The sequence below is a fragment of the Camelus ferus genome, chromosome 1, assembly GCF_009834535.1.
Source record: "Camelus ferus isolate YT-003-E chromosome 1, BCGSAC_Cfer_1.0, whole genome shotgun sequence".
NCBI classification, from domain to species: domain Eukaryota; kingdom Metazoa; phylum Chordata; class Mammalia; order Artiodactyla; family Camelidae; genus Camelus; species Camelus ferus.
This window is the reverse complement of record NC_045696.1, coordinates 14,076,851-14,103,576: the sequence shown is the minus strand read 5'-3', so window position 1 is coordinate 14,103,576 and position 26,726 is coordinate 14,076,851. Positions and strand designations below refer to the sequence as shown.

Genomic DNA, 26,726 nt, shown 5'->3' with positions numbered 1-26,726 from the left:
GGGATTCAATCATGGCTTTTGATCATATACAAAAACATATATACATATATAGTGTCCTCAATATATGTATATATATTCTTAGTGTCCTTCATATGTATATATGAAGTATAAATCAAAGTGAGTAATATTGGTCTACAAAATTAATAAAAATGCATTAATCATTCATTTATAAATAAACTCTATTATGTCTTCTCTATATCTTCTGGATGTCTTTTAACAAGTCTACTTCACAAACTTTCCATTATTCTCTACTACTTTGAAACCACACTTTTATTCCCAAGGATGCATATATGAAAATTGAAGGAGGATATTATTAAAAATAAAACTAGGATTTTTAATGTGTTGAATCTGCATGTGTCATATGCTCTCATGGTTGCTAGTAAAATAGTTTAACATTGAAATAGCAGAATTTCTCATTAAAACATATGATTTCATGATAGGCACCATGACACACAGCACAGATGTCTTATGTTGGATATATTTGTTATGAGGAATTCCTGAGATAGTTTTAATGCCAATTAGTTTGGAATATGAATACAACAGAGCTTGTGGTTTGCCCCACATACCACTCGGTATATAAGGCCCTGTGCAGACTATAAAATTAAAACTCTTGAAACTAACTCTGCCCTTCAACTGAGACTCCTTCTTCTCACATAATGAGCTTCTACAACAACTACTATGGTGGCCTGGGCTATGGCTATGGTGGCCTGGGATGTGGCTATGGATGTGGCTACGGTGGCTATGGATGTGGCTATGGTGGCTATGGATATTCTTGCTACCGCCCATGCTGCTGTGGAAGATACTGGTCTTCTGGCTTCTTCTGAGTAGTTCTAGATGGCTAATTGGTACGGGATGTTCTCTGATGAGGCATCATGTGTACCTCCTGCACTAATTATAACAAGGATGTTCTAGTTTGTTCAACAATCATTACTGAATTTTAGACTACCATGCAACATCAGATCTTTTTCGATGGAACAGCCTGAGTTTCCAACAATTTAGAAATTTATTCATTTAATCCATGTTAATATTATATGATTGAATGCAAACAATGTTTGACCTTTTCACTTGGGAAAATGTCTAAACTCATTTTTCATTAAAGATACTCTGTTTTCACACCTATACCAGTTACATGTGTATTTATTTTTCTTTCTTTCTTGTGATTTTGTGTAAATGTGTGGGTGTGTGAGGTGGCTGAACCTTTTACCACCTATAGTAGACAATTTTGGTATGAAGATGATTATATTCAACCAGTGCTTTCCCTAACATGTTTTTGTAAGGATGTCCAAGGGCTACTATTATATATTTTGATATCATCAAAGTCCTATCCTTGATCAACTTAAGTTTGACTAAAGATATTGGCAAAGTAGTAGCTCTCTTTTCACCATTTTGTGCTAATTATTAAGTATTTTATTTTTTCTGGATTCTTGCTATTTTAATATGCTTATAGGGAGATGTAATTTTTCTTCTATATTTTATATTATTGTTATTCTTTTCTCATTGACAATATATTTTTGATCTCATCTTATACATTGTGGCTGCATAGAGAGCTTTCTTTCACTCTCACACTGTCACAGGGAAATACAGAATTTGGGATTTGTTTCAGTGAAACTTTCAAAGTATCAGTTTCTGCTTGCCTTTTGGAAAGAGAACTGTTATACTTCACTAGAAGGCAGTGGCTTTGGTAGACTAAAATAATGCAAACACAGTCTGATCTAGAACAGAGGCTGAAAAGTGTATCCCTGATCCTGGTAGTCTGGGTAATGTTCTGTAAAGCAGTTTATAGTAACTTTACTTAATTCACTTCATTTATTATTATTAAGCATTAGTAATAATATGAATAATAATGAAATATAAATCAATAATATCTATTAATTTTTTAGTAACTAATGCTAGAGTTTGTGGTAGCTAAGACTGAAAATGAGTTCATATACAATGACTTTCTGAATACAGATCAAAGTGTGAGACTTGACAAGATCTTAACCTGCCCCAAATGCATGTTTTCTGGAAGCATCTGGAGGGGAGAATTATGTGGATATGATTTTCTTCATCTATTGAAAGCAGTATACACATTTGACTACATATGATTTCATTTTTTAAAGGTTCATTGGCTCTTCTTGGCCAAACATATGGCCTATCTTGAAGAATGTTCCACGTGTGTACTTGAGAGAAATTTGAATTCCCTTGTAGCTGAGTATTCACTAGAAATGTGCTAGGTCTAGTTCGTTTATAGTGTTCTTCAACTATTTATACCATGAGCTTTTGTATAGTTGTTCTATCTATTATTCAAAATGAGATATTGGAAACTCCAACTATTATTATTGTGTCTCTTTCTCCTTTCAATTCTGTCAATCTTTGATTTGTGAATATTGGAGCTTTGTTGTTGGGTACATATGAAATTTAAATTGTTGTATTTTCTTAGGAGATTGCCCATTTATCATATAAAATATCCATCTATATCATTCTTAAAATTATTTGTTTTAAAGTCTATTTAATCTGATATTGTTATATCCAACTCCAGCTTTTCAATGGTAGTGGTTTGCGTTTCATAAATATATATATGTGTATATTTGTGTGTGTGTTTCAAGAGAATTTGATTATTGAAACACTTTTATGATAGCTACTCTAAAATCTGTGTCCAATAATGTGAAAATTTTATTATCTTAGAGTTAGGGTTAGTTCATTATCTTTTCTCACTCCGGTTGTAATTTTCTGGAATCTTGGTATGATGGTTTAATAGAAATTTCACCTATTAGGAGCATCATTGTTATATTTGAATCTTTTTTTTAAAGCAGGTAGTCACCCTGTTCAGGTTTAGCTCATAGGTCTTGTGAGCTATGATTCATAATTTTCAGAATTTTTGCAGTGTTATTTTGGTCTGTTTGGTTTATCTTGACCACTGGTTGTCCTACTGGTCTCTGACATTGCTGCCTGAAAATGTAGAAGAAATTTCACCAGCCTATGTCCTGTGTCTCTTCTGGTGGGCTGGTGGCACAGTGAGATTCTTCACTTATCTCCCTCACTCCCGAGATGACTCTTGGAGAGGACAGGAGAGTCTCAGGTACATAAGGACAGGGTCTTCCTGAATTTGAAAACAACTCCCTTCAAATAGCATATGAATCAAAAAAGAATCACATGTCAGATTTGAAAATCTTCCAAATCAGTTAATAAATAAATGCAACATACCAAATATATGGCTTAACAATGAAGAAGTGACTAGAGGGAAATTTGTAGCTTTAAACAATTATATTACAAAAATGGGCATTTTAAAATCAATGCTCTAAGATTATTGAAAAAGCTAGAAAGAAAGAGAAAATTGAAGATAAAGTAGGAAGAATGAAAGAAAATAGAGACATTAGTGAAATCAATTGAAAAGGAAAAAAGCAAACTATAAAGAAATCAATAACACATAATGTTGGTGCTTTGAATAGGTCAAATTGATAAATTCTAGACAAATGTATCAAGAATGCAGGAGAGAGAATACAAATCACCAACCTGAAGAATGGTAGAATCACCACCTTTTAAATCCAACAGACTCTAAAAATAAGCAGATAATATGAAGGATGTTATGCCAATAAATTCCACAACATGTATGAAATGAAAAGTTTCCTTTAAATACAAAAATTCCCAAAACTCAGTCAAGTGAATCTGAATAGCACTAAATCTAATAAAGAAAATGAATTCATAATTAAAAACAACTTTCCACAAAATAAACTCAAGGTTCAGATGTCTCCAATGATAAATTCTATTAAATATTTAAACAGTGATTTTATGGGTAAGTAAAGAAAATGGTAGTAGTCTAGAAAATTGACTCAAATGTATTCTCCAAAGCAATGTCTAATATGAGATATATTGTACTTACGAGTATTTATGTAAGAACCCCAAACACAGAAATCATCTTTATGAATAGTGCTTACCTTTCTTTCTATCTGTATATCTACCTACTTATCTATTTATGCATCAAGATGTAGATAGAAAAACATTAATAATGAACAACTGTAATATACCACTCCCTGAACAAACAGATCTAGTAGAAAGAATAAGTAAAATGAGAGAGCACCTAAAAATTTAATTAATAAGGTAGGTTTTATGGATGCATATCCATCTATATGCTGTTAGTAGAAAATAAACCTTCTTCTCAATCTTCCACAGAAAATATACAAAAAATAATCAGAAAGAAAAAAATTAGTATGTTCTTAATGTAGAGATACTGCAGAAAACATTTTCTGGTTGCTATGCAATAAAGCTAGAATTGCTAACAAAAGCAAAAGATGGAAAATCCTGTTCATCTGGAGAGTAAATCTTTGATTAAACAATGTTCCAGTGGAAAAGAAAATACAGTATGCAATTATAGAATTTCAAAGTAAATAATGGTAATAGAAATAGTACTTAACAGAATCTATGAAAAAATTTCAGGCAGTAATTAGAGAAAAATTTGTAACACTAAACATTTTTGTCAGTGAAAATGAAAGAAGTAATGCAAGTAAGTTGAAATCCCAGTTTAAAAAAGCCTTTAAAAAACCAATTAAGTAAATCAAAAGAAATTCAAGGAAGTGATAAATAGTGAAGCAGAAATTAATGAAGTAGAAAATAGAAAAAAAGCAATAGAATTTAAATGAGTCAAAATGTTACTATTTGTAAAGATTAACGTTTATAAATCACTTGCTAATTTAATCAAGGGGAAAAAATGAAAAAGAAGTATATACAAAATTACAAATAACAAAAGATAAACAAGGAAATGGGGTCTTAAAAATTATATGAATCTACTTTGTAGATCTTTATGGATATGAATTTGAAACCTAGATGCAATGGAGAATTTCCTAGGAGAATATAGATGACCATGTAGATTACCAAAATTGACACATTGCATTTAGAAATTAAGATTCTGATTTGCTTAGAAGAAGCAGAGAAAAGCATTACAGAAACACCTCACAAAATATTGCAGATTCAAATACTTACTCTGGAAAATTCTACCTAATCTTCAGAGATAAAATATTTAGATGTTCTATAAATTGTCCCCCAGCACTGCAAATGAGGGAAACTTCCTAATTTCCATAGCATTGATATCAGTGCTGGGCAGACTATCAAAGTACTGCCCTGATTTCTGCCTCTTAATGTCAGTGGTTGGCATGATGCCCTCCTCTTGAGTGTGGACAAGACTTGTGACTTACTTCTAGCACATTAAATACGGCAAAAGTATCAAAATATGTATGACTGTGTGTATGTGATTTTGTTACATAAAATTGAATGGGGATTGTAGCACTCACATTGCTGGAATATCTCCCCTCCTACTTGGCTTTGAGAAACCAAGCAACCATGTCAAGGAACTACAGGAAGCCTCCTGCAGACAGCTTGCAAATGCCTCCCACCAACAGTCAATGTTGAGCCCCTCAGTTATACAACCACAAAGAACAAAATTCTGCCAAAAAAAAAAAAACTGCCTGTAGACAATACTGGACATTAAATAACTGGCATAAAAACCAGGGCTGCTGTTTGAATTAACAATTTTATTAGGTCAACAAAGAAACAAACTCCATGATGGAAGCCCTCAAGGTAGTTACTATGATATTAACAGCCTGAAGAAAGGAGAACTCTGAGGTCACTGGTGAACTTCACTTTATCCCACTTAATGAGATAAATTCAGAGAACATATCGGTTAGATGGTAGATCAACAGACCATACTAGATTTCCACGATGAGGGTAATCATCACCCAAGGGAAAGGCACAGAACTTGAAAGGTTCAGAATTGGGGAATCCTAAGGTCCTGGTGTAGAGGATGAGAGTCTTCCATGGCGTCCTCAATAGTAGTAGCCAAAGCCAGAGCCACACCCATAGCCACAGCCCAGTCTGCGGAAGCCACAGCCATAGCAGGACCCATAGCCACAGCCCAGGCCTCCGTAGCCACAGCAGCCATAGCCACGGCCCCCATAGTAGTTTCCGTAGTAGCCACACATGGTGTTGGTGTTGGGTTGAGGTTGTCCTTGGGTAGAGAAGGGAGTAGAAGTGTCACTTCAGGGTGGACATGTCTCCCTGCAGAGAGCCTTTTGTATGTCCTTAGTGTGGGTGTGACCCATCACACCTTCATGACGTTGCCAGAATTTATGACTAATCTAAATAGTTTGTTGTTCCTCAGCCATAAGATACAGCTTGAGAGAAATTCAGGGGGCTTACTGTCTTGGTTTCTCAGTTTGGTCTCCTCTTATCCAATTGAGGGTTTGAATGAAAGAAGATACCAACTCACACTTACACAGTCCTGCCCAAATCACACATTCATTTTAATCTGCTGGAACCATCCCTTACATAAAGAAACAAAACATTTGTTAGACTCTTGGCATTAAATAATAATGTTATTATTTTATAACTTTTTATAAAAAAAAATTCCTTTTGAATGATAAATTTTTCTTCTCTCTTGATCCAAATTATTGCTTTCTTCAGGGATTTAGTGTCTTTTCTATGTGAAGCCATAATGTATCTTTCATGCCCATAAGGCTAATAATAATTTTACTCATTAAAATTTCAAGGGAATCAGTTCTGAACAAAATGTCTCCTACTTACACCAATGAGTGTAATTCCCATTTATGTTCAACTTCTATTAAAGGACGTGAAAATAGAAGTCATTCTCTAGAATCCAATTTATATAGTTATTTTCTCTGTAATTGTATATATAGTGATTAGTTAATATTCTAGGTAACTATTCAATAGCCTAGCGTTATGTATTTGTGTTAACAATAAATTAGACAGAGAACTATTCCTTTCTCAGTACATCCAGTCAGTACGCTTTGTAACCTGGCATGCTGAGCTCTTTTGCATAACCCTTGAATTACAACTACTTTCATTGAAATCAGTGTGATAACTCATCATTTGGGCAGCCAAAGAAAAACGGTTGTAGTGTTACAGTTAGAAAAAATAATTCTGTATCTTTAAGAAAATGCATGTAGGAAAGCAGCATTATTCAAATATCACAAGGATTTCTGATATACAATGATAGTTCTTAGTCAAAATATTATTTTTATATGTCCCTCAGGGTAACCTTAGGCTGGATTTAGGAAGTGGAATTTGGGGCTGGTTTACATTGCAGTGAAGATGGTTTAAGAAATTAGACACCCTTACCACCCCTCTCTGTAGATAATCAAATATGGACACAGATAATTTAAATTACTGATTCATCTAGTATGGTAACTATTTCAAGTGAATCAAAAGGAAATGGCATCTTAATGATACAGAAAAATATCTTCATGCTAAAGATCAGATCAGTACATTCACGTGTTTTAGAATATATTTCCATGTGTTCTTGGTAGGAGCAATTTTGTAAAGTAAAAACCTTATTGTAACATTTAATTCACTACTGGATTGAGATGCTATAAGCAGAGGGCATCTTCAAATTTCTCATATAGAAAATAGCAGTAGCTTCAACTCTCACAGTGCCAAGTCAATCAGACAACCACAAGTTTTTAGCAAAAACTAGTTGAAATAACATAATGATTATTCTTCTTCAAGGATATTTAAATTCTTAGCGCATGGCTACATTTGCTAAGTGTGAATTGTATCAATTAATCAAAAAATGAAAATAAAACCTATAATTAACGTTTTATTTTCATATTTGATTAAAATCGATGTAGAGTACATTTTCTGTGGGTAAAACAAGTTCCTAATTACATTATTATATCTTTTCTCCTTAGAATTTTCCTCCATGAATTGATTCTTTTCTCTGACGAATTGTGTTGCCCTCCCTGATTACAGCAGTGAGAGCTTTGCATGGAATGATTTTTTCGCCCAGGCTTTTCTGGTGTGTTGTTCTGAATACACTCAGTTCTCAAACATACTCCAAATCAAAAATAAAACAAGCTTTATGTCACTCTCCATACCCTTCAAAGTAATCCCCATTGCCATATTCTACTTCAAAGCAAAATGTCACAAGTGTGTTTTCATGGAGGCATTTTAATATCTCCTTACCTTTCCACTCATATTTGTGAATCTTTGGCCTCTGCTACTCTCCTGAGATGCCCTTGCACAGATGATCCAGACCTCAGTCCTGCCCTATCCAGAGGTCAAGCATTCATTTTACTCAGCTTCTGAATACATTTAGATCCACCAACCTTTCTTTCATTCCTATAGGACCCCAACCTTTAGCTTCATCCTACAAACACAGTTTTGTTTCATTTCCAATCTCAGCAGCTGTTTCTTCTGTATCTTCTTTTTTCTCTTCTCAGATTTTGCCCTCAACTGTTAGAGGGCCCAGATACGTGTTTTCCCCACTTATAATCTCTAGTGTCTAGCTAAACTCTCTTTAGACAGATCACTTTTGGATATATTCTTTTCTCCAATCAATCTCCATTTCATTTTTAGTCTTATTACTTCATATATATATTTCATATACATTCCAATTTTATTGAATGTCTTCAAGTTAGTACTAATATCTTTGTAGATTAATTGTCATTAGAAATTTAACAACATAAATTACATTCATGATTCTCTATACTACCCAGTCTGTTTCATTATTTTTTCTACATCTCAAAGCATGCATGGCACAAATCAGGTCATGAACCTCCTTTAACGTAATCCTTCAATGTATTCCCACATTGGGATTGCTAGAGTAAACACCAGACATGCAGTTAAATTTCATTGTCATAATACTGAAGTTCAATTTGGAAATTCAGAATATTGAATTTCCCAAAGAATGCAAGGAGAATATTTATGCTAAAATAATTTGTTTATCTGACACTCAGATTTAATGGTTGTCTTGCATTTTTATTTGCTACATTTAGCAACCCAAAACTTAGAAAACATAGCTATCATGGTCCAATGTGTCACAGCCATGACCACACCCATGAGCTTATCTGCTAACACCCTTCCTCTTCATTAAAATTCACAGATCTTAGTAGCTTTTCAACTCGTTAAATGGACCTAGTTTTTTTCCACCATAAACTCTCTGCCCTTGAGCTTTTTAAGGAACAGCAAGAATAGCTTACCTGTCTGTTGAATTTCCTGACCTGGCTTAACCTAGAATATAAGCTCCATTACAATAGTGATCTTGTCTACCATGATCACTTCTCCATCCCCAGTTCTCATAATAGTGCCCAGTATACAGTTGCTTCTTAATAACGTTTGATGTATGAAGAAGTCATAGATGATCAAATCAATGAAATGGAAGAGCAATTTTATATTTATTTTGAACTTCATATATTGAAATAATTTTAAATTTACTGAATGTTACCAAGATGACACAAAAATTGTATTATACACATTACTTACTTAATGTCACCTAATATGAACATCTTTCATAACCATAGTAAGTTTATCAAACCAAAGAAATGAACTTTGTACTATGCTCTTAACCATGGATTTTTATTTCATCATATTTGTTTATTAGTAGTGTTGTTGTTGTTGTTGTTGTTGTTGTTTTGGTTTGTTTCCAGGATCCAATTCACACTGAATATAGTTGTCTATATTTTCAGACTGCTCTAATTAGTGACAGTTCCTCTGGTTAACCTGAATTTCATGAAGAGTCAGATATTTTGTGGAATATTCCACAATTTGGGTTTGTTTGAAATTTTCTCATACTTAGACTGAAGTTATATTTTTGGCAAGAGCCCCAGAAGAGATGTGCCTTCTTCAGGGCAACATATTAGGAGGTACATCACATCAATAAATCATTCATAATTTTGAGAATCATTTTTAAACATGTATTTCTAATAGATTGTCTTTCCTTTTCTATATATCTGCAGTTAATGGGGTTAAACTTTAGGGTATCTACCCTGGTTTTGTGTCAAATATAAAATTATGGGTATATGTTTATGTGAAGTATAAACCAAACTGTAGTGTATAATATTGCTCCTCAAAAAAAAAAAATAAATAATAAGCCAGATAAAACAGTTAGTTATTCAATGTTAAACAAGTGAATTCTTCTACAATGTCTTTCCCCCTACAAACTCTTCTTCCTTCTCTTCCCCTTTAAATCCACACTTTCGATCCCAAGACAGCATATATGTAGATTGATGGAGGATATTATTAAATTAAACTAATATTTTCAACAAGAATATTCATGGCTAATTGACCACATGATAGTAATGTAGCTTTAATTTGCAATCTGGAATAAATAAGCCACCAAATTAGGAGAAGAATCTATCATTAAATGCATATGATTTTGTGATAGGCATCATGACACAAAAAAGAGTTGTTTTGGCTTAGATATATTAGTTATGATGAATTATTGAGATAGTTTTAATGCCAATTAGTTTAGAATATAAATAGAAGAGAGCCTGTGGTTTGGCCCACATACCACTCTTTTGGTATATAAGGTCCTGTGCAGATTTTAAATTTAAAACACTAGAAATTGACTCTGCCTTCAACTGAGCCTCCTTATCCTCACATTATGAGCTTCTACAACAACTACTGTGGTGGCCTGGGCTATGGCTATGGTGGCCTGGGATGTGGCTATGGATGTGGCTACGGTGGCTGTGGCTACGGTGGCTATGGCTATGCCTGCTACCACCCATGCTGCTATGGAAGATACTGGTCTTCTGGCTTCTACTGAGAAGTTCTAGATGCTCATCTGTTCAGGATGTTCTCTGATGAGGCACCATGTGTACCTCCTGCATTAGTTGTAAAATGGATGTTCTTGTCTGTTCAAACAATGACTACTGAATCTTAGACTATCATGCAACATCAGACTTTTTTTGATAGAATTTCCTGAATTTCCAACAATTTAAAAAATATTCACTTAATATTTTGTTAGTGTTACATAACTGAATAAAAATAATTTAAACTATTTTCATTTTGGAAAACGTCTAAATTCATTATTTATTAAACATAATTGGCTTTCATATTGCTACATTTTTGTGTATAGTTATCTACATTTCTTATAAATATGTGGTTTTACGTGTGTGGAATTGCTGACTCTTTCGCCATCTATAGTTGATAATTTTGATGCATAGATGAATGGTTATACACAACCACTACTTTCCTAATATGTGTGTTTGGAAGCATTTCCAAGGGCTACTATTATCTACCTTGATCTATCCAAAGCCATATCTTTGGTATTTCCAAAGTTTGACTAAAGATTTGGCAAAGTTTTGTGCCTCTCTTCTCACAATTTCATGCTATTATTTTACTACCTAATTCTTTCTTGATGTTTGGCATTTGGATGTGCATCTAGACAGATGTAATTTTTTCTTCTAAATTTCATATTATTAATGATTCTTTTCCTCATTGATAGTATGTACTTGAACTCGCGCATTATAGCTGCACACATTCTCTGGTGGCTTCTGTTGTTCTCACATTACCACAGGAAGATACAAAATTTGAGGTCTGTTTTAGTAAAATTTTGACAGAATCAATTGCTGCTTGTGTTTTGGAAAGAGATCTGATGTGTTTTATAATCAGGCAGTGGCTTGGGTAGACTAAAATCATGCAAAACCAAAGGAGGAGATCAATATGGAGGACCCTGAGCTCACCTTCCCCAGGAACACATCAAAAATACATCTACATGTGGAGCAATTCTCACTGGAAACAAACTAGAGACTGGCAGAAACAGTCTCATACAATCAAGGCTGTAAAGAATAATCCACAGGAAGTTAGGTAGGAGGGGAAGTGAAGCAATTAGTTAAGGATCTGTGCCCCTAGGAGGGGACGCAGAAGTGGGTGGGATCACACAGGCTTGTAGATCCTCCCTGGTGACTGAGTAGTTTGAACCACATATTGAGTACCCCAGCACCGGGGTTTGACATTGAGAAGATGAGTCCAATTGGCTGGTTTCCAAAGGGGCTGGCAGAAGGGCAGTGAGAAAATTAGACTCTGCTTGTGAAGAGTGCACACACATTTGTTTGCTCATGAAACAAGGTGAAGGAAGCAGATTGAGACTGCCTGGGACTCTGGCTTCTTTCCCATCACCACAGCAGCATGCCCCTCAGCCTATATCAAGTGACCAATCCAGTCCACCTTGCTCCATGGTGCAGTTCTCCACTAAGGCAAAGGCTGTCACTGCTGAGGAGAGTGTGCAGATTGAGGGGACAGAGCCAAATCAGATCCAGTGCCAAGTCTGAACAAGGTGGGAGTAGACATTGCTGGCACTCTCAAAGGTAGCAGATTAGGAGCAGTCTGGAACTCTGACCAGTATGCTGGGACCTCCCCAGAGTGTGCTTCTGCCCAATCTAGGTGCCTGCCCAGGTCCCAGTCCTACACCTTTCTGGGGCAAAGGTGCTGATGCTGAGAAAGAGGAGAGCATACACTTAAAGGGAAAAGATTCAGCTCAAAACCCATCCTCAGGGCTTCTGCTCCAGCACCTTGTAATCTGACTCTGCCTCCTATGGGGTGGTGTAGGTCAGTAAGCATAGGAGAAACCCCAGCTCACTCCTGGCTCTGGATCTAGCTCCTTCATCTCCAGCCCCACCTCCTACCAAAATGATAGCTGCTGCACAGACTGAGAAAAGGTGTGACTCATACTTGCTCTAGATCCAGCTCTCTTATCAAAGCCATTGGGCACACGCAAACTGTATAAGGATACACTCACACAAAGACACACCTTCAAGACTTTGACAGGTAACTATTTCACCTAATTTCATAAAGACAGAGAGAGTTAAGCAAAATAATAAAACAGAAGGATTTGTTTCCAATCAAAGAACAAGAGAAACCCCCAGAAAATAATAAAACAGAGATAAATAATTTACCAGATATAGTTCAAAGTGTTAGTAATAAGAATGCAAACTGAACTAAGGAAGATAACACCTGAACATAGTAAGAATTTTAATAAAGATCTAAAAATATAGAAAAGAATCAATAAGAGCTGAAGAATAAAACATCTGAAATAAAAAGCACACTAGAAGGGAATATCAGCAGACTAGGTGATAGAGAAGAACACATAAATGATCTGGAAGATAGAATAACAGGAATCACCCACTCACAACAGCAAAAAGAAAAACAAATTTAAAGAGTGAAAATGGTACATTAAGCATACTTATATATACATTAATGGGCTCCCAAAAAGAAGTTGTAGAAAATAAATTTGATAAAATTATGGCTGAAAACTACTCAAACATGAAATAAGAAACAGTTATCCAGGTATAGGAATCACCCAGAGTCCCCAAAAGATGAACTAAAAAAATTGCATATGAAGACATATCATAGTTAAAAAAGTAAAAGTTAAAGATAAAGAGAGAATTCTAAGGATGGCAAGAGAAAAACAAAGAGTGGAACCCTGATACTGCTATTAGATGATTTTTTTTCTTTAGAAAGTTTTCAGGCCAGAAGTGAGCATCATAAGATATTCCAAGTGCTGAAGGGGAAAAAATTTACAATCTAGGATACTCTATCCAGTAAGATTATTATCCAGAGTTGAAGAAGAGATAAAGAAATTCTCAGACAAGCAGTCTGAAAGAGTTCATCAATACTAAACCAGCTCTAAAACAAACGTTAAAGGGTTGTCTCTAGTAGAAAAGAAATGGCTACAAGAAGAAGTAAGAATTTATAAGAGAAAAAAAAAACAACTCACTAGTAAAAGCAAATATATAGTAAGGCTATGGATCAAACACTTAAATAAGCTACTACAAAGATTAAAACACAAAAAATGATAAAATCTGTAACTAAATAGTTACTAACAGATAAACATGAAGATGTAAAACATGATATCAAAAAACACAATATACAGGGGAGGAGAGTAAACAAAATTGTAGATGTTTAGAATGTGCTTGAACTTCACTGACTACCAGTTTAAAACACGCACATATAGTTATAAGTCAACATATATGAAGTCCATGGTAACCACAAATCAAAAACCTAAAATAGACAAATACTAGAGATAAAAGAACACAAGCATACTACTAATGAAAACCATTATATCACAAAGGAATAAATTTATAGAAGAAAAAAAGAATAGGAAAAAACTACAACAAAAACCAGGAAACAAGTAACAAAATTTCAATTAGTATATACTTATCAATAATCACTTTAAAATGTTAGTGAATTAAATGCTCCAATCAAAAGACAGAAGGTGGCTGAATGAATAAAAACAAAAATTAACAAAATAGATAAGAGGAAAAAAATAGACCTTAAAAATGATTAAAATGCTACTATTTGAAAAGCTTAACATTGATAAATCACTTTGTCAAGGCAAAAACTGAATAGGAAGTATATACAAAATAAGAAAAAGACAAAAGAGAAATAAACACGAAAACAAGAAGTTTAAAAAACTGTATGAATCTATTTTGCAGATGTTTATTGCTATAAATTTGAAAATCTAGATACAATAGGGAATTTTCTAGGGAAATACAGATTAATGAAATTGACACCATTATGTTTAGAAATTATAAAGAGACTGATTTCCTCGAAGAAACCAAAAAAAGTTATTAAAGAAATACTCTACAAAATATTGCAGATCCAGATAATTATTCAGGGAAATTCTACCAAATTTTCAATGACAAGATACTCCAAATGTTCTATAAATTGTTCCAGAGCACTGCAAATGAGGGAAAACTCCTAATTCTCACTGGAAGGATGTACAACATGCTATCAGTGGTGGGCAGACAATTAAGGTGCTACCATGATTTCTGCCTCTTGATGTCAGTGATCTGTGTGATACCCTCCTCTTGACTGTGGGCAAGACTTGCAACTTACTTCTAACCAATTGAATATGACAATTGTAACAAAGTATATATGATTGTGCATTTGTGATTCTGTTATATAGAATTATATGGGCTTGTAGCACGCATATTGCTGGAGTGTCTTCCCTCCCTTCCTGGTTCTGTGAAAACAAGCTACCATATTTGGGAACCCACATGTCAAGGACATATAGGTAACTTCTTGGAGTTGAAGCTGGCCTCCAGCAAAGACTTCCCACCAGCAGTCAATGTTGAGCCCATCAGTTATACCACCACAAGGAATGAAATTCTGCCAAGTAGGTAAACTCGGAAGCAGATTTTTCATCTTCTGAGACACAGATGAGACCACAGATCTGACCAACACCTTGGCTACTGCATTATGAGACCTTGAAACTTTCAGTATGTAAAAGAAATGTAGTTTTTACATAATTATTCTGGCCCACTATGTAGGAAAAATAGCTTTATAATCAACTACTACTTTAGGATGTAATAGATTATAAAGACATTTCTTAGATTGTTTCTTTCATCAAAATATTTTTTAAAAAGGTATTTGAAGTACAGAAGGATAGTACAACATTCACTTATTATAAGAGATATATGAATATGAAAATTGGGAAAGTATTATTTTTATTTTTACAATCTTTCACTGAGTTTATAAATAAGAATGTATTTAGTGTTGAGAGTTAACCAGCATAACAAATTTCATTCTCTTAGTAGCAGAGAAGGAAACAAAAGTTTACAAAAAGTAAGTTAATTTCTCAAGACAGTTGACAATGGGTCAAGAAGCTGACTTAGAAATAATAATAGGAAATATCTCCTTAAGGATACAATTGTTACCTTTCTTGCCAACTGAACCCAAAACATGTCAGTAAGATACTTGGGACATCAAATAACTGACACCCAAACCAAGATTGCTGTTGAGATTGAACAACTTTATTAGGTCAACAGAAAAACAAGCTCCAGCATGAGTGTCATTAAAGCAGTTGCCATAACACCATCATCCTGATGAAAACAAAACTGTACAGTCACGGGTGAGTTTCACCATCTCCCACTTCATGAGGCAAATTCAGGGAATTTTTAGGTTAGATAGTAGTTCAACAACAGATCATAGTAAACTTCTAAGATTCAGGCTACTTGTAACCCAAGGGAAAGGCACAGGCTTTGAGGGGTTTAGAATCCGGGAATCCTGGAGTCCAGTTGTAGAGGATGAGGTCTTCCATGGTGTCCTCAATAGTAGTAGCCAAAGCCAGAGCCACAGCCACAGCCACAGCCCAGTCTGCGGAAGCCACAGCCATAGCAGGACCCACAACGGCAGCCCAGGCCTCCGCAGCCACAGCAGCCATAGCCACGGCTCCCATAGTAGTTTCCGTAGTAGCCGCACATGGTGTTGGTTGTTCCACTTTGGATAGGAAATGAGGGTAGATTACGTCAGTCTGCACATTTCTCCTTGCAGAAAACCTATTATATGCACTGGATGTGAGTGGGCCCAACCACATGTGCTCATATAATTGGCTAATTTTATGACTAATATAATTAGTATGTTGTTTCAAGACTGGAGCATAACGCCTTAAGGCATTAGGGATGCTTGCTTTAACCAACTGAGGCCTGTTAATAAAATGGTACATTCACACTCACCAAGCTGTCTTTCGTAACAAATCTTCCCTTTAACATTCTATAACCAGATATCACATAAGCAGGGCACATTTTCAATCATTTCATTTGACTTGCAGTTGATCACAAATAATTTTTTTTTTTATTCTTGGCCTCCCAAACTTATACTCCCCTCCATAAAATAGTTTTAACTCCTATCCAAACCCAGAGTCAAAGGGTGGCATCTCGCTGATGTAGTGGTGATGAGATTAAAGTATAGAATAAAGTGAAGATTAAAGTATAGCATAAAGGTAACTTAGGAGATCCTCTGGGTTTTAATAAGCTCCCCCCCTTATTAGCAGAGCTGTGAGGACACAAAAATCTTTATTTTTCTGATTTCATCTGCCTTGAGAAGAAATTCAAATAAGGAAACAGGATTTTAATTTAATCAAACTGAGAAATGAAACAATGCTTTCTTCTTTCAAAATACTTCCTTTCTTTGTGTGTGTCATGTAGGTACATTTTTATTAACAAAATATTTAAACACATTATTGGGACAAAATGTTATCCAGGGTCCTTTTTGAAAGAGGCATTACTAGTAAATAGATTTCGATCACATCAATGTGAATTTTTCCACAAAGAAAATTGAATTTTAACTCTCAAAGTGTTTTACAAATGTTGTTATTGTCTGTCTAAATTGGATGAAATCTAATCTTTGACTAATATTAGTCATAACTAATTGGTGGAAATCCCAACAATTAGGGGGAAAAAATCTTTGACATTTTGTTACTCTCATATGTTTGTTTACATCTGATATGAACAATTTACATGTGGGAAAATTTCTAATCTTGCTTTCCAATAAAGCTAATAACTTTCCCAATATGCAGTGATTATCATATATATTCATTTCTCTCCATCATTTTCATCTTGTTTTGTGTGTGTGTGTGTGTGTGTGTGTGTGTGTGTGTGTGAAAAAGGGAGAGAGACAGAGAGAGAGAGATAGACATTGAGAGACAGAGATAAAGAGACACAGAGACAGAAAGACAGAGAGAGGTGGAGAGAAACTGTTGACCTTGAGGCTATTTCAGTTACTGATGTAGCAAAATAGATAGGGCATAACTAACATTTTTTTCCCAGTGAGCATCTGTGTAGAAGTATTTTCATGTGCAGCTCCAAGTTACTCATTTTTGCATTGATCTGACGTCTCATTTTAGAAAACTTCAGTGTTTTACTCAGGTCATTGGTAAAAACAGTAGCACTATTGCTGTTAAATATTCTATGTTCTACATTAATTTTCTCTTTTCTGATAGTCTACATTTAAATATGTGACTCTCAGAGACAGATATAATTCCACCCCTACATCATGTGTTCTGCTTTCTCCTTTTCATACACAGATAAGAATCTCTACATGCAGCTTGTTGATATTCCTGGTTATCCTATATTCCTACAACAAAGATCTCCTCATTTTGAGGTTTGTCTCATTGAGTCCTTAAATTGTGTCTAACTCTGTCTCCTGGCAGAATCCCTGTTATCAGAACATTGTGACTAGGACAGACTAACATCATGTAAAGCACATGTCTGGCCCAACTGAATGCCGAATAATATGGTCTCAGTCATGGTATCTTAGTTGGCTTTCAATGAAGTTCCTGGTGATGATTTCTCAAATTCATTCCATTTATTTGTTAATATTTTTAATCAATTTTTATTTATTAATAACATTTTTAAAAGCCAATAAAATGTAAAGAAACAATAGCTACCATTCTTTCATTTACTAGTCTTGAATGTCATAGGACTATCAATGATAAAGTGTCTACCTAAGGATGCTACTTGGTAGATCAACAGGAGAAACTGGCCAATCTTCCCAATCTCAAACTCTTTTTTTTTCTTTTATTTAGCAACTCTATGTTGTCACCTAATTCAAACCACAGCAACAACAGAAAATAATATCCTTTACAATAACACTGTTGAGTGTTTTGTAAGTCACACATTTCCTTTAGGCATTTTAATCTACTTGATCCTGATAAATATACATATAAGTGAGTAATTTGTGACCTGGAAATTGAGATACAAAGAGGTTAGGAAACTTACTAAAGTTCCACAGCTAATACATTACAAAGATCAAGTGTGTGTTCTTCTTTGTCATGCTGCATAAAGTCTCTTTTTCCCTCCTCCCATTGGAGGTTTGAACACTTGCTGCAACGGGGAGCTTACTGTTTTTTATGATGATCTGTTTCATTGTGAAATTACTCTGTTATAAAATTTGCACATGTTTCAGAGTCATTATTTCCAGTGTCACTTAGGGTCCTATAAAATTTATTTCAATATTTTGTTCACAAGCCATTCCCATCAACTATGGTTGATAGTGCCTCTCAGTCTTTCACTTTCACTTCAAAGTGACCTATCCTTGATATCCTTCGGTATGACTGATCTCCTGATCTCTGCTGATATACAGATATGACATGCAGGCCATCCAACGCCTACTAGATATGTTAGAAAACAGCAGGGGAAGCTTGTTGTAAAGTACCACAAAAATGGCACCTGACAACAACACCTGTTTAGTATTGCACAATCTTAGTGATCTTTAATTGGGATCTCTGCTTAAGGTCTCACAATATTGCAATCAGGATATCAGCCAGGACATCTGCAAAATATCTTTACTGTATAAATTAATTGGAGTTGCCAGATCTGCAAATATGTCCCATCTTGCATATGAAACATACTAAAAAGTAATCTGTTTTTTATGTGAAATTCAAATTTATCCATTTTGAGTTTTATTTGCTAACCCCAAATATAATTACAATCACAGGAGTGACATCTCATCACCTTTGCCAAGGTTAGAGGCAAGTTACAGGTTCTTCTCACACTGAATGGAAGGGGATCAAACAAGGGTGTATGTCATTGGGGCTTGCGTTAGAAGTCTAGTTACTGACAGCTGTGAATTTATTCCTTAAGCCCAACTAGGGATTACATTTCCTCTCAGATAGATTACAGCTATTGAAATAAGATTCCAGCATATGGACATTTTCTGAAGTGTATTTCTTCCTTCTCCTCTGCCCAGAAAACTATTTCCCCTTTTATATGATTGACCAACTCCTATTTAATCCTTTCTATTTCAACTGTAAGTCTGTCTCAGAAAGATTCCTAGCCCTTCACTCTACTTTCTCTTGTCCTGGCCTCTTTTCTGATTTCTCCTTCTGTATTTCCTAAACACCTCTATGTATAATTATACTATAATAATATTTTGATCTTTGTAGCTTGTGAGTTTTTTGTCTTTCTTACACTTTCAGAAAGCAGGGATGAAGTTTTTTAGTGCTCTGTTCATAGTATATAATGAGATGTCCTCTATGCAGTTAAGGGTTTGATGAATGAGATCATTCATTATCTAATTCGTAAGAAATGATTATCTTCCTTCAAGAATAACAATCAATCTATCCATCCATCTTCTTTTACCCTTCTTCTTCTTGAGATTTAAATTCCTTTTAACATTCAGTGTAATCTAGGAAGAATAAATTTATTTAACCATGGGCGGTTGAATCTCGACTCCAGTTCTTGTAGTCTTTTTTTATAACCCACATGGAGATTGAATTTCTAAAGTCAAAACATGATGTAACTGCTGTGTCCTCACAGATAGAGCAACATGAAAGCTTTCAGTTCTGTATTTTCCTGGTATCAGCATCACCATTTTTATTCAGGCTTCAAAGCTCAAATTCATTTCTAACTTGTAGTGTTCTAGAATAGAGTGGGACAAAATTAGATATGTAAGATCAGTTAATCCACCCTTCTCCCTGAGTTTGTTATTTTCCCCCCAAAATTATTCTAGTAGTGGGTGATCCTGCCTGGATTTAGACACATCCAGTGATAGAGCATTGAAAAAGGAAGCCATTCTTTTTTCAGATGGTATCACATATTTGAAAGAGCTCTTGTGTTGAGAATTTTTTGTGTCTTCATAATCATTTCACCCTACTCTATTTATTGTCTCTAGAAAGACACAGAATACATCTGCAACTCTAATCTTACTAATTTTGCAATACCAGTCTTTCAGATATACAATTGTATATACCACCCTGGAGTCCCCACAATTCTAAGTGGGAAATTCCAAGAAGAAACACTTTTAGAAAATTTATCTTCTCTAGGTTTTTCTCCCTCCTCTTCCACTATTACTGTCTCAGATCTTACAAGTTTTACCTTCAAAAAGTCTCTGATGCTTATTTACTCCTTTTCATTATCTATGCCCCCACCCACCAACAATATTTATATACCTAAATATTGAGCCTTCTGTTTCTCCTCTTCTACTCACCTTTTTCACATTAGCATTTTCCCAAGAATTTTTTCTCCTGAGGCACTTGTCTCTGTGTGTGTGTACATGTGTGCATGTGTTGATGAGTACATGAGTGCTGATTAATATGAAAAAAAGAAATGGATAGACCCAGGATCACGGCACACATATGCTTACAAACAAACATGTAAGTAAAATGAACTAAGGCCACAAGACTTGGCCAATAAGGAGCCATTATTCTGGGGGTCAAAATTGAGGTATGTAATACTCTGAATGTCATGGGTACTGACCAATCAGAATGGAAGCCAGACATACTCAATTGTAACAAACAGCTAAGGAGGGCACAGAAATAGAAGACGAGAATGTAAGTCAATAGGAAGTCTGACACAAACCATACACAAACTTGTTAGGACCAATGAAACATGTTTAATTGGAAATAATCACAATATAGAAACATAGACTAAGAAGGTAGTAGGTTTACAATTGGACGATGACTAGAATGAGGTTTCCTGCTCTTAGAAATATTATGGAGTAATTCAGGTTCCCTCAATTACAAATAGGACTTCCAAGAAGGCAGTCAGTCTCCTACAGCCTCTGACTGTTCTCAGTTCAGTGGGATCTGATGTGACTGAGAGATCGAGACAGAAATGGCCTTGGAATGATGATTTTAGAAGAAAAGGTGCATTGCGATTACAATCTAATTTCTAGGTGAAGAATAGCATTTATATAAAATGGATATTATCCACAGGAGGCAGAACCATAATGAGACCCGTATCTGCAGTCAGTGAAATGGCCATATCCAGAACAGAAGCTAAGCCATAGCCACAGAGACCACGTGAATTTCTGTAGTAGCTGCAGCACACGGGGTCTAGAGGTGAGGGTTCAATAGTTCAGGAGAGAAGTTTCTGAATGTTGTCTCCTGCCTTGAGACTTTTATCTGCTACCAAAAATGGGTGAAGCACACAACACAGACTCTGTGGCCCCCTTACCACAGCAATTTCCATTTTTAAAAAGCTCATCACCCCAGGGATAACAATTTTCTCAGTAGCTATGCCCAAGGTTTGGCCCTGGTCAGTCAAGGGAACTGTAAGAAACAGACAAAACTTACAAACTGAGCAAGTATGTCTGATGGAATGTAATCAAATCTAATTTAGATTTCCACTCCAGGGGGCAATCACTCTTCTGTACTTTCAGGTACACACATACATAGGTATTGGGAGATGCTCCATCATCTCGTATCTCAATATTGACAGGAAAGCACCCAGGCTGGAGGTAAGAGGCATAACTGCAGGGACGTCAAGTAAGGCATTCTCAAGTTACAGCTGCGGGAAAGTGGATGGAGTGTTCTACTGCAAGGGCGGCTGCAGCAAGAGTCAGGGGAGGCACCGAGTGGGGTATCAGATGTGTCTTTTGCAAATACGTTCTCCTTAACATTGACTCTTCTTCTCATTCTCTTGGTTAAATTTGATTTTAATACCATTCATCAATTTTTTTAAACAACTAAAAATAAGACATTTTATTTTTTTGAGATGTAAATTTTCACCTTTTTATCTTTCAGTTATCTTCTCATACTCATGTATTTTCTTATATTCTTGACCATATTTGCTCTTTCCATTATCTCTGTGATTTCTTTTTTTTTAATTCGACGGATGTTTGTTTCCGAATCACACTTTTTTTCCTGCTTCTTTGCTTGTCTAGTAATTGTTTTTTAACGGAGGCCAGACAACTTTAATGATGTATTGTTTAGAATGTGAATTTTGTTGTCTTTCTTTATATGGTGTGGAAGTTGGTTTGGGTAGGCAATTAAGTTACTTGTGTATGCCTTGATTTTTTTCGCTACTTCGTGGGTCTAATATTGTCTGTAGTGCTAGTGCTTTGTCTGACTACTGAAGTGTTTCCCTTTTGGGGTCTACTTTTCAATGAAGTCTCTTCACTTTGGTTGGTGGAAAACTCCTATGTCTCCCAGCCCTGTCTGATCTCTAGGGATTATTTAGCTACAGATGTTTAATTGTTCTTTGCCTTTCTTCATGGAATTTCACTATACACTTGAGTGTCTTGAGGTTCAATAAAGCAGAGACAAGGCCACCACCAGGTCTCTTTCTTTATTCTTCTGACTCAAAAATTACAAACACTCTTTGAAATTTGATTTTTTTAAAACTCAGTACAATATTAACATCATCCCCTCCTTGGGTTCTCCTCCCTAAAATGTGAGCCTGAGAGAGTTACAGGCAGGAAGCTAAAGTAGCAGTTGGGCTTAAATAGTTTGTTTCCCTTCCTTAAGACATTGTGGTTCTGAACTACCTGTTGTATGATGTATAATTTCTGAAAAGTTATTTCAAATACTTTGTCCAGTTTAATATGATGGGAAGGTAAATTCAATACTAGTTACTCTAACATGGCTGGAAGAAAGAGTTTTTCTTCTATACATATTTTAAAATAATGAGATAGATTTCTATTATTTTTTGAAAAAGTCACATTACATTTTCAGTGAAAAAACAAGTTGAATAATGATATATACAATGATTTTACTTTAATAAAGAAAATTATTTAATATTTGGCATTTATTGAGATGTTAATATGATATGATTGCTTTCTTCAATGGTGATGAGATGTGATTCTTAGAATAAGAGGGGGAAAGTCAAAAACATGTTTTTTCCTTTTTCTTTAATACATGATTTCTCATCAATATTCAGCCTGTTTGGTCTTTACTCCCAAAACTCTGCCTGAAGATTGGCTTTTCTGAAGGTGTCTCGAGCAGTAGTAGGATTTACCCTTCACTGGTTAGGGTAGTCAACAGAAAGCTCTTCCCATTGTGCATCTGAGTCTCTGCAAGTTAAGTGAGTGAATGTCCTAAAAATGGGCATTCGTCAGACCCTCCTCATTACCTTCTCTTGGAACAGATGTTGCTTGCCCTTGTTGACATTCAATTTCAACACTCTTGCTTCATTTGGTATTTTAAGGAGCATTTTAAAAATTCTCTACTAGAATAAAAGTTAATCTGCAGGTGTTAAATTGTTTTCTCCCAAAATCTCCTATCTTCTGGGAGAAGAATATACACATCCTGGAGCAGCCGGCTAATCAGCAACAGAATATTGGCACAGACGTTCATCTGTTTAAATGAAGCAGAAAAACGTGGTTCAATATGATGACGGTAGGTCTTCATTCTCAGAGGGACGGTCCCTATGGCCTGAGACATAATGATGTTCCACAGCTTAGATCTGATTCAAAAATCATGAAGTAGTCTGGAAATCCTGTATAGTCATTAAAATGATCATTTAGAAATTATTGATTCTATCAGAAAATATTACATAAATAATACCAAATGAACAGTCCAATCTAAAAAACCTACATAATAATTTTTGAAGATGTGAATTAATTTCAAATATGTTAAAATAAACATTTTTTAATATAGGAAGAAATACATCATATTGCCAGCATCAAATATTGTAAAGTGATGTCAATGCATAAAGGTTTTTTTTTTCTTTCTTGTTATTTTCCATCTTTCTAAAGTAAATCTGCCATATTTTACTATTTATAAATTATATTGCTTAAAGCAAATTACTTGTAAATCAACCTTAAATGTTTGTTCCAATTAAAATTTTTAAAAATATACCATATGAGAAAAACCATGGTCTTATTCACCTCAATGAGATCCTTCCTACTGATTCAATGCCAGTTTCTCAGTCTATATAATTGGATCTGAGCAAAACGGATGTCAGCTTTCACTCATTTATTTATCTTTTCTTATAATTATGCTCCTCAGGAATTTTAAGTTCAAAAATATTTAGATACCGATATATATATATTCCATATATTCTCTTTCCCTGCCTTATTTCACCTGAAATAATAGCAAACAGGGAATTTTATTTGATGAAATAAAAATGAAGTTAATTACATAAAATTTTTTTCTAATTTAATTCTTAATAATTCATGACTTATTTCTAGAAATTAAATTATAGAATATTTACCTTGTACCTCTGAAATATTATAAAAAGGTTGATTAATGTGAAAAAAAGACACAGTAAAGCATTCTGCTCCACAACCTCTTCACCTGAAGCCACAAGTTCAGTTCCTGTTTTCCAAATGACTGCAAACAATAATTTTAACAAATATTTTTCACTACATAACATGGATCTCCATTTTCCCATCCTCCACTGACAGTGTTACCTGTACCCACAATCTACACCTGAAACCAATGACATAGTTCCTTTTTTTTATACATTAACACATTACTTGGAACAATTTTTGTTAGTCAGTTTTGCTGAGATGACAATTTCATCACAGCACATTACAAAAAAAAGTAATCAAAATTTCTGACTCACCTTACACGTTTGGGTCAACTGGGATCGAAGCAGAAGGAAGAACACCTCTAGAGGACATTTTTGTTGCAAAGAGGCAGGAAAAAAAGAAACAGAATCACTGGCAAAACTTGTAATGTCTCTGAAACAGTATTCACATGTGATGTAAACCACAGCTGCTTATATTCCTTGACCAAACACATCTCATGGCAAAACCGACATCAGTGGAACTGGGGATATATAATCCCTTTACAGAGGAGAAGAGAGAGAGTACATGGGAACAACAATATAATTGACCACACTGCATCTTTCTGTGCTTCCGTTGATGCTGGTCTGATGAAAGTTCCATCCAAATACACCTGCAATGTGTGAGCTATTTGTCTACACAGAAGCTGCAGTAGTGTCCATTTGGAAAGCAAACCTTAGAGTCATTTGAGCCTCCAGTGCCCCTCAGTCTGCTCTCTGTTTCTTCCCCTATAACCTGTTCTCCTGCTGCTGCCTTCTCTTCTAGATCTTTCTATACTTGGTTTTCAAACACAATTCCCAATGTGAGTAGCACATGCAAACTTTTAGGTTAGTGAGGGGGAAAGACTTTTAGACTCTGCACTCAACTCCTAAAGACACAATGATGGTGATGATGATGAACGCTACCACCTACGTAAGTACTGTGAAAATCCCAAAGTGATTACCATATATAAACTTATTTAATATCTTACATAATTCTATAAAGTAAATTCAAGTATCTTTTTCATTTTATAGATTAAAAAAATCAATCACAAGTGTAAAAACGATGGCTTAGATGAAACAGATTAGTAACCTGTGGTAGGAAATGGAGATAAAATATGATTATTTTGTTTTCTACTTTTAAAGCTCGCCTTTTTAGATGCTTATCAACTGGTTTTATTTTTTTGCTCCTTTACTGATTCAAAGCGTAGGGAAGAAGGAGAGGAAAGAGAAGAGAGCAATCTTATCTGGCCGGTTGCCTTTGTGTTTTCTATGCTTAGCAGACGGTCAGACTGGCATCTCTGGATGGGTTTCCTGGCAGAAGATAAAGACAACATTTCTTTTACTGGATATCATCAGACTTCCTGTCTAGATCCCTGATCCCTTACTCTCTTGATCCAACATCTCTCCATACTTTCTGATATCTGTTATTTACCACCACCACAATCTCTAAATCAAAAGCTTTGAAGGGTTTGACATCTGGTACTAAATTCTATTTTACATTTAGAAAATGGAATTATCATACAGACAACCAATTGAAGCATTCCTGCCTCAAAATTCTTCGATCCCCTCATCAACTCTGCTCTACTTTAGAAAACGACTTCCAGACCCGTGCTTGTCAACATCAGAAGGCACTCCTATTCTAAATATTAAGCCCAATATCCCTACATCTCTTATTCTCCCAGTTCCTCACACTTCCATTACAGCCATGCCATTTCATCTACACAGTCAAAACATCTGTTACATGCTTCACTTAACTTTCTATATGTTCTATCGTTTACATCTGTTGTCCTGGCATTATTAATAATAATGATATTTGAGTATATAATAATAATATACTCATTATACAATAATAATAACATTTGAGTATACTAGTTGGGACAGTCAATTATATGGCCTCCTGTTTCTATTATTTGTTTCATCCATCACACTTCTTTCAGCAAGCTCTTTTCTCCTTCTATATTTCTACTCTGTAAATTCTCATCTGTGCATTAATTCATGTCTTCTCTACTCCAAACTCAGGCTCCTAAGAGCTGTTGGGGAAAAATCCCAGAACCGCATGGATTGGTGCCACCACCACATTTTCAGCATTCTCATTGTGGCCGAGTCCTCAGTGCTACTTGAGAATCCTTTCACTCCTTCTCAGGTCTCATTCTTTCTTACTTTTCCAGCCGCTACGCCGACCCTTCTCCAGTATCATGAAAGCCTCTTGCTCAGAGCTTACGTCTGCCTCTGCCCTCCTCTGTCTGT

General features: G+C 35.1%; 2 protein-coding genes across 2 annotated transcripts; both read left to right on the top strand.

The window, feature by feature from the left end:
• The first annotated feature begins 498 nt into the window (after positions 1-498).
• Positions 499-1,136, top strand: LOC116662707 (keratin-associated protein 20-1-like). The gene has a single exon (XM_032476769.1). It carries the CDS (start codon positions 657-659, stop codon positions 822-824), a length of 168 nt encoding a protein of 55 aa, XP_032332660.1. The 5' UTR covers positions 499-656; the 3' UTR covers positions 825-1,136.
• Positions 1,137-10,369: 9,233 nt separating this feature from the next.
• LOC116662711 (keratin-associated protein 20-2-like) lies at positions 10,370-10,737 on the top strand. Its single transcript, XM_032476776.1, has one exon. The coding sequence runs from the start codon at positions 10,370-10,372 to the stop codon at positions 10,529-10,531; it is 162 nt and encodes a 53-aa protein (XP_032332667.1). The 3' UTR covers positions 10,532-10,737.
• The last annotated feature ends 15,989 nt before the right edge of the window (positions 10,738-26,726 follow it).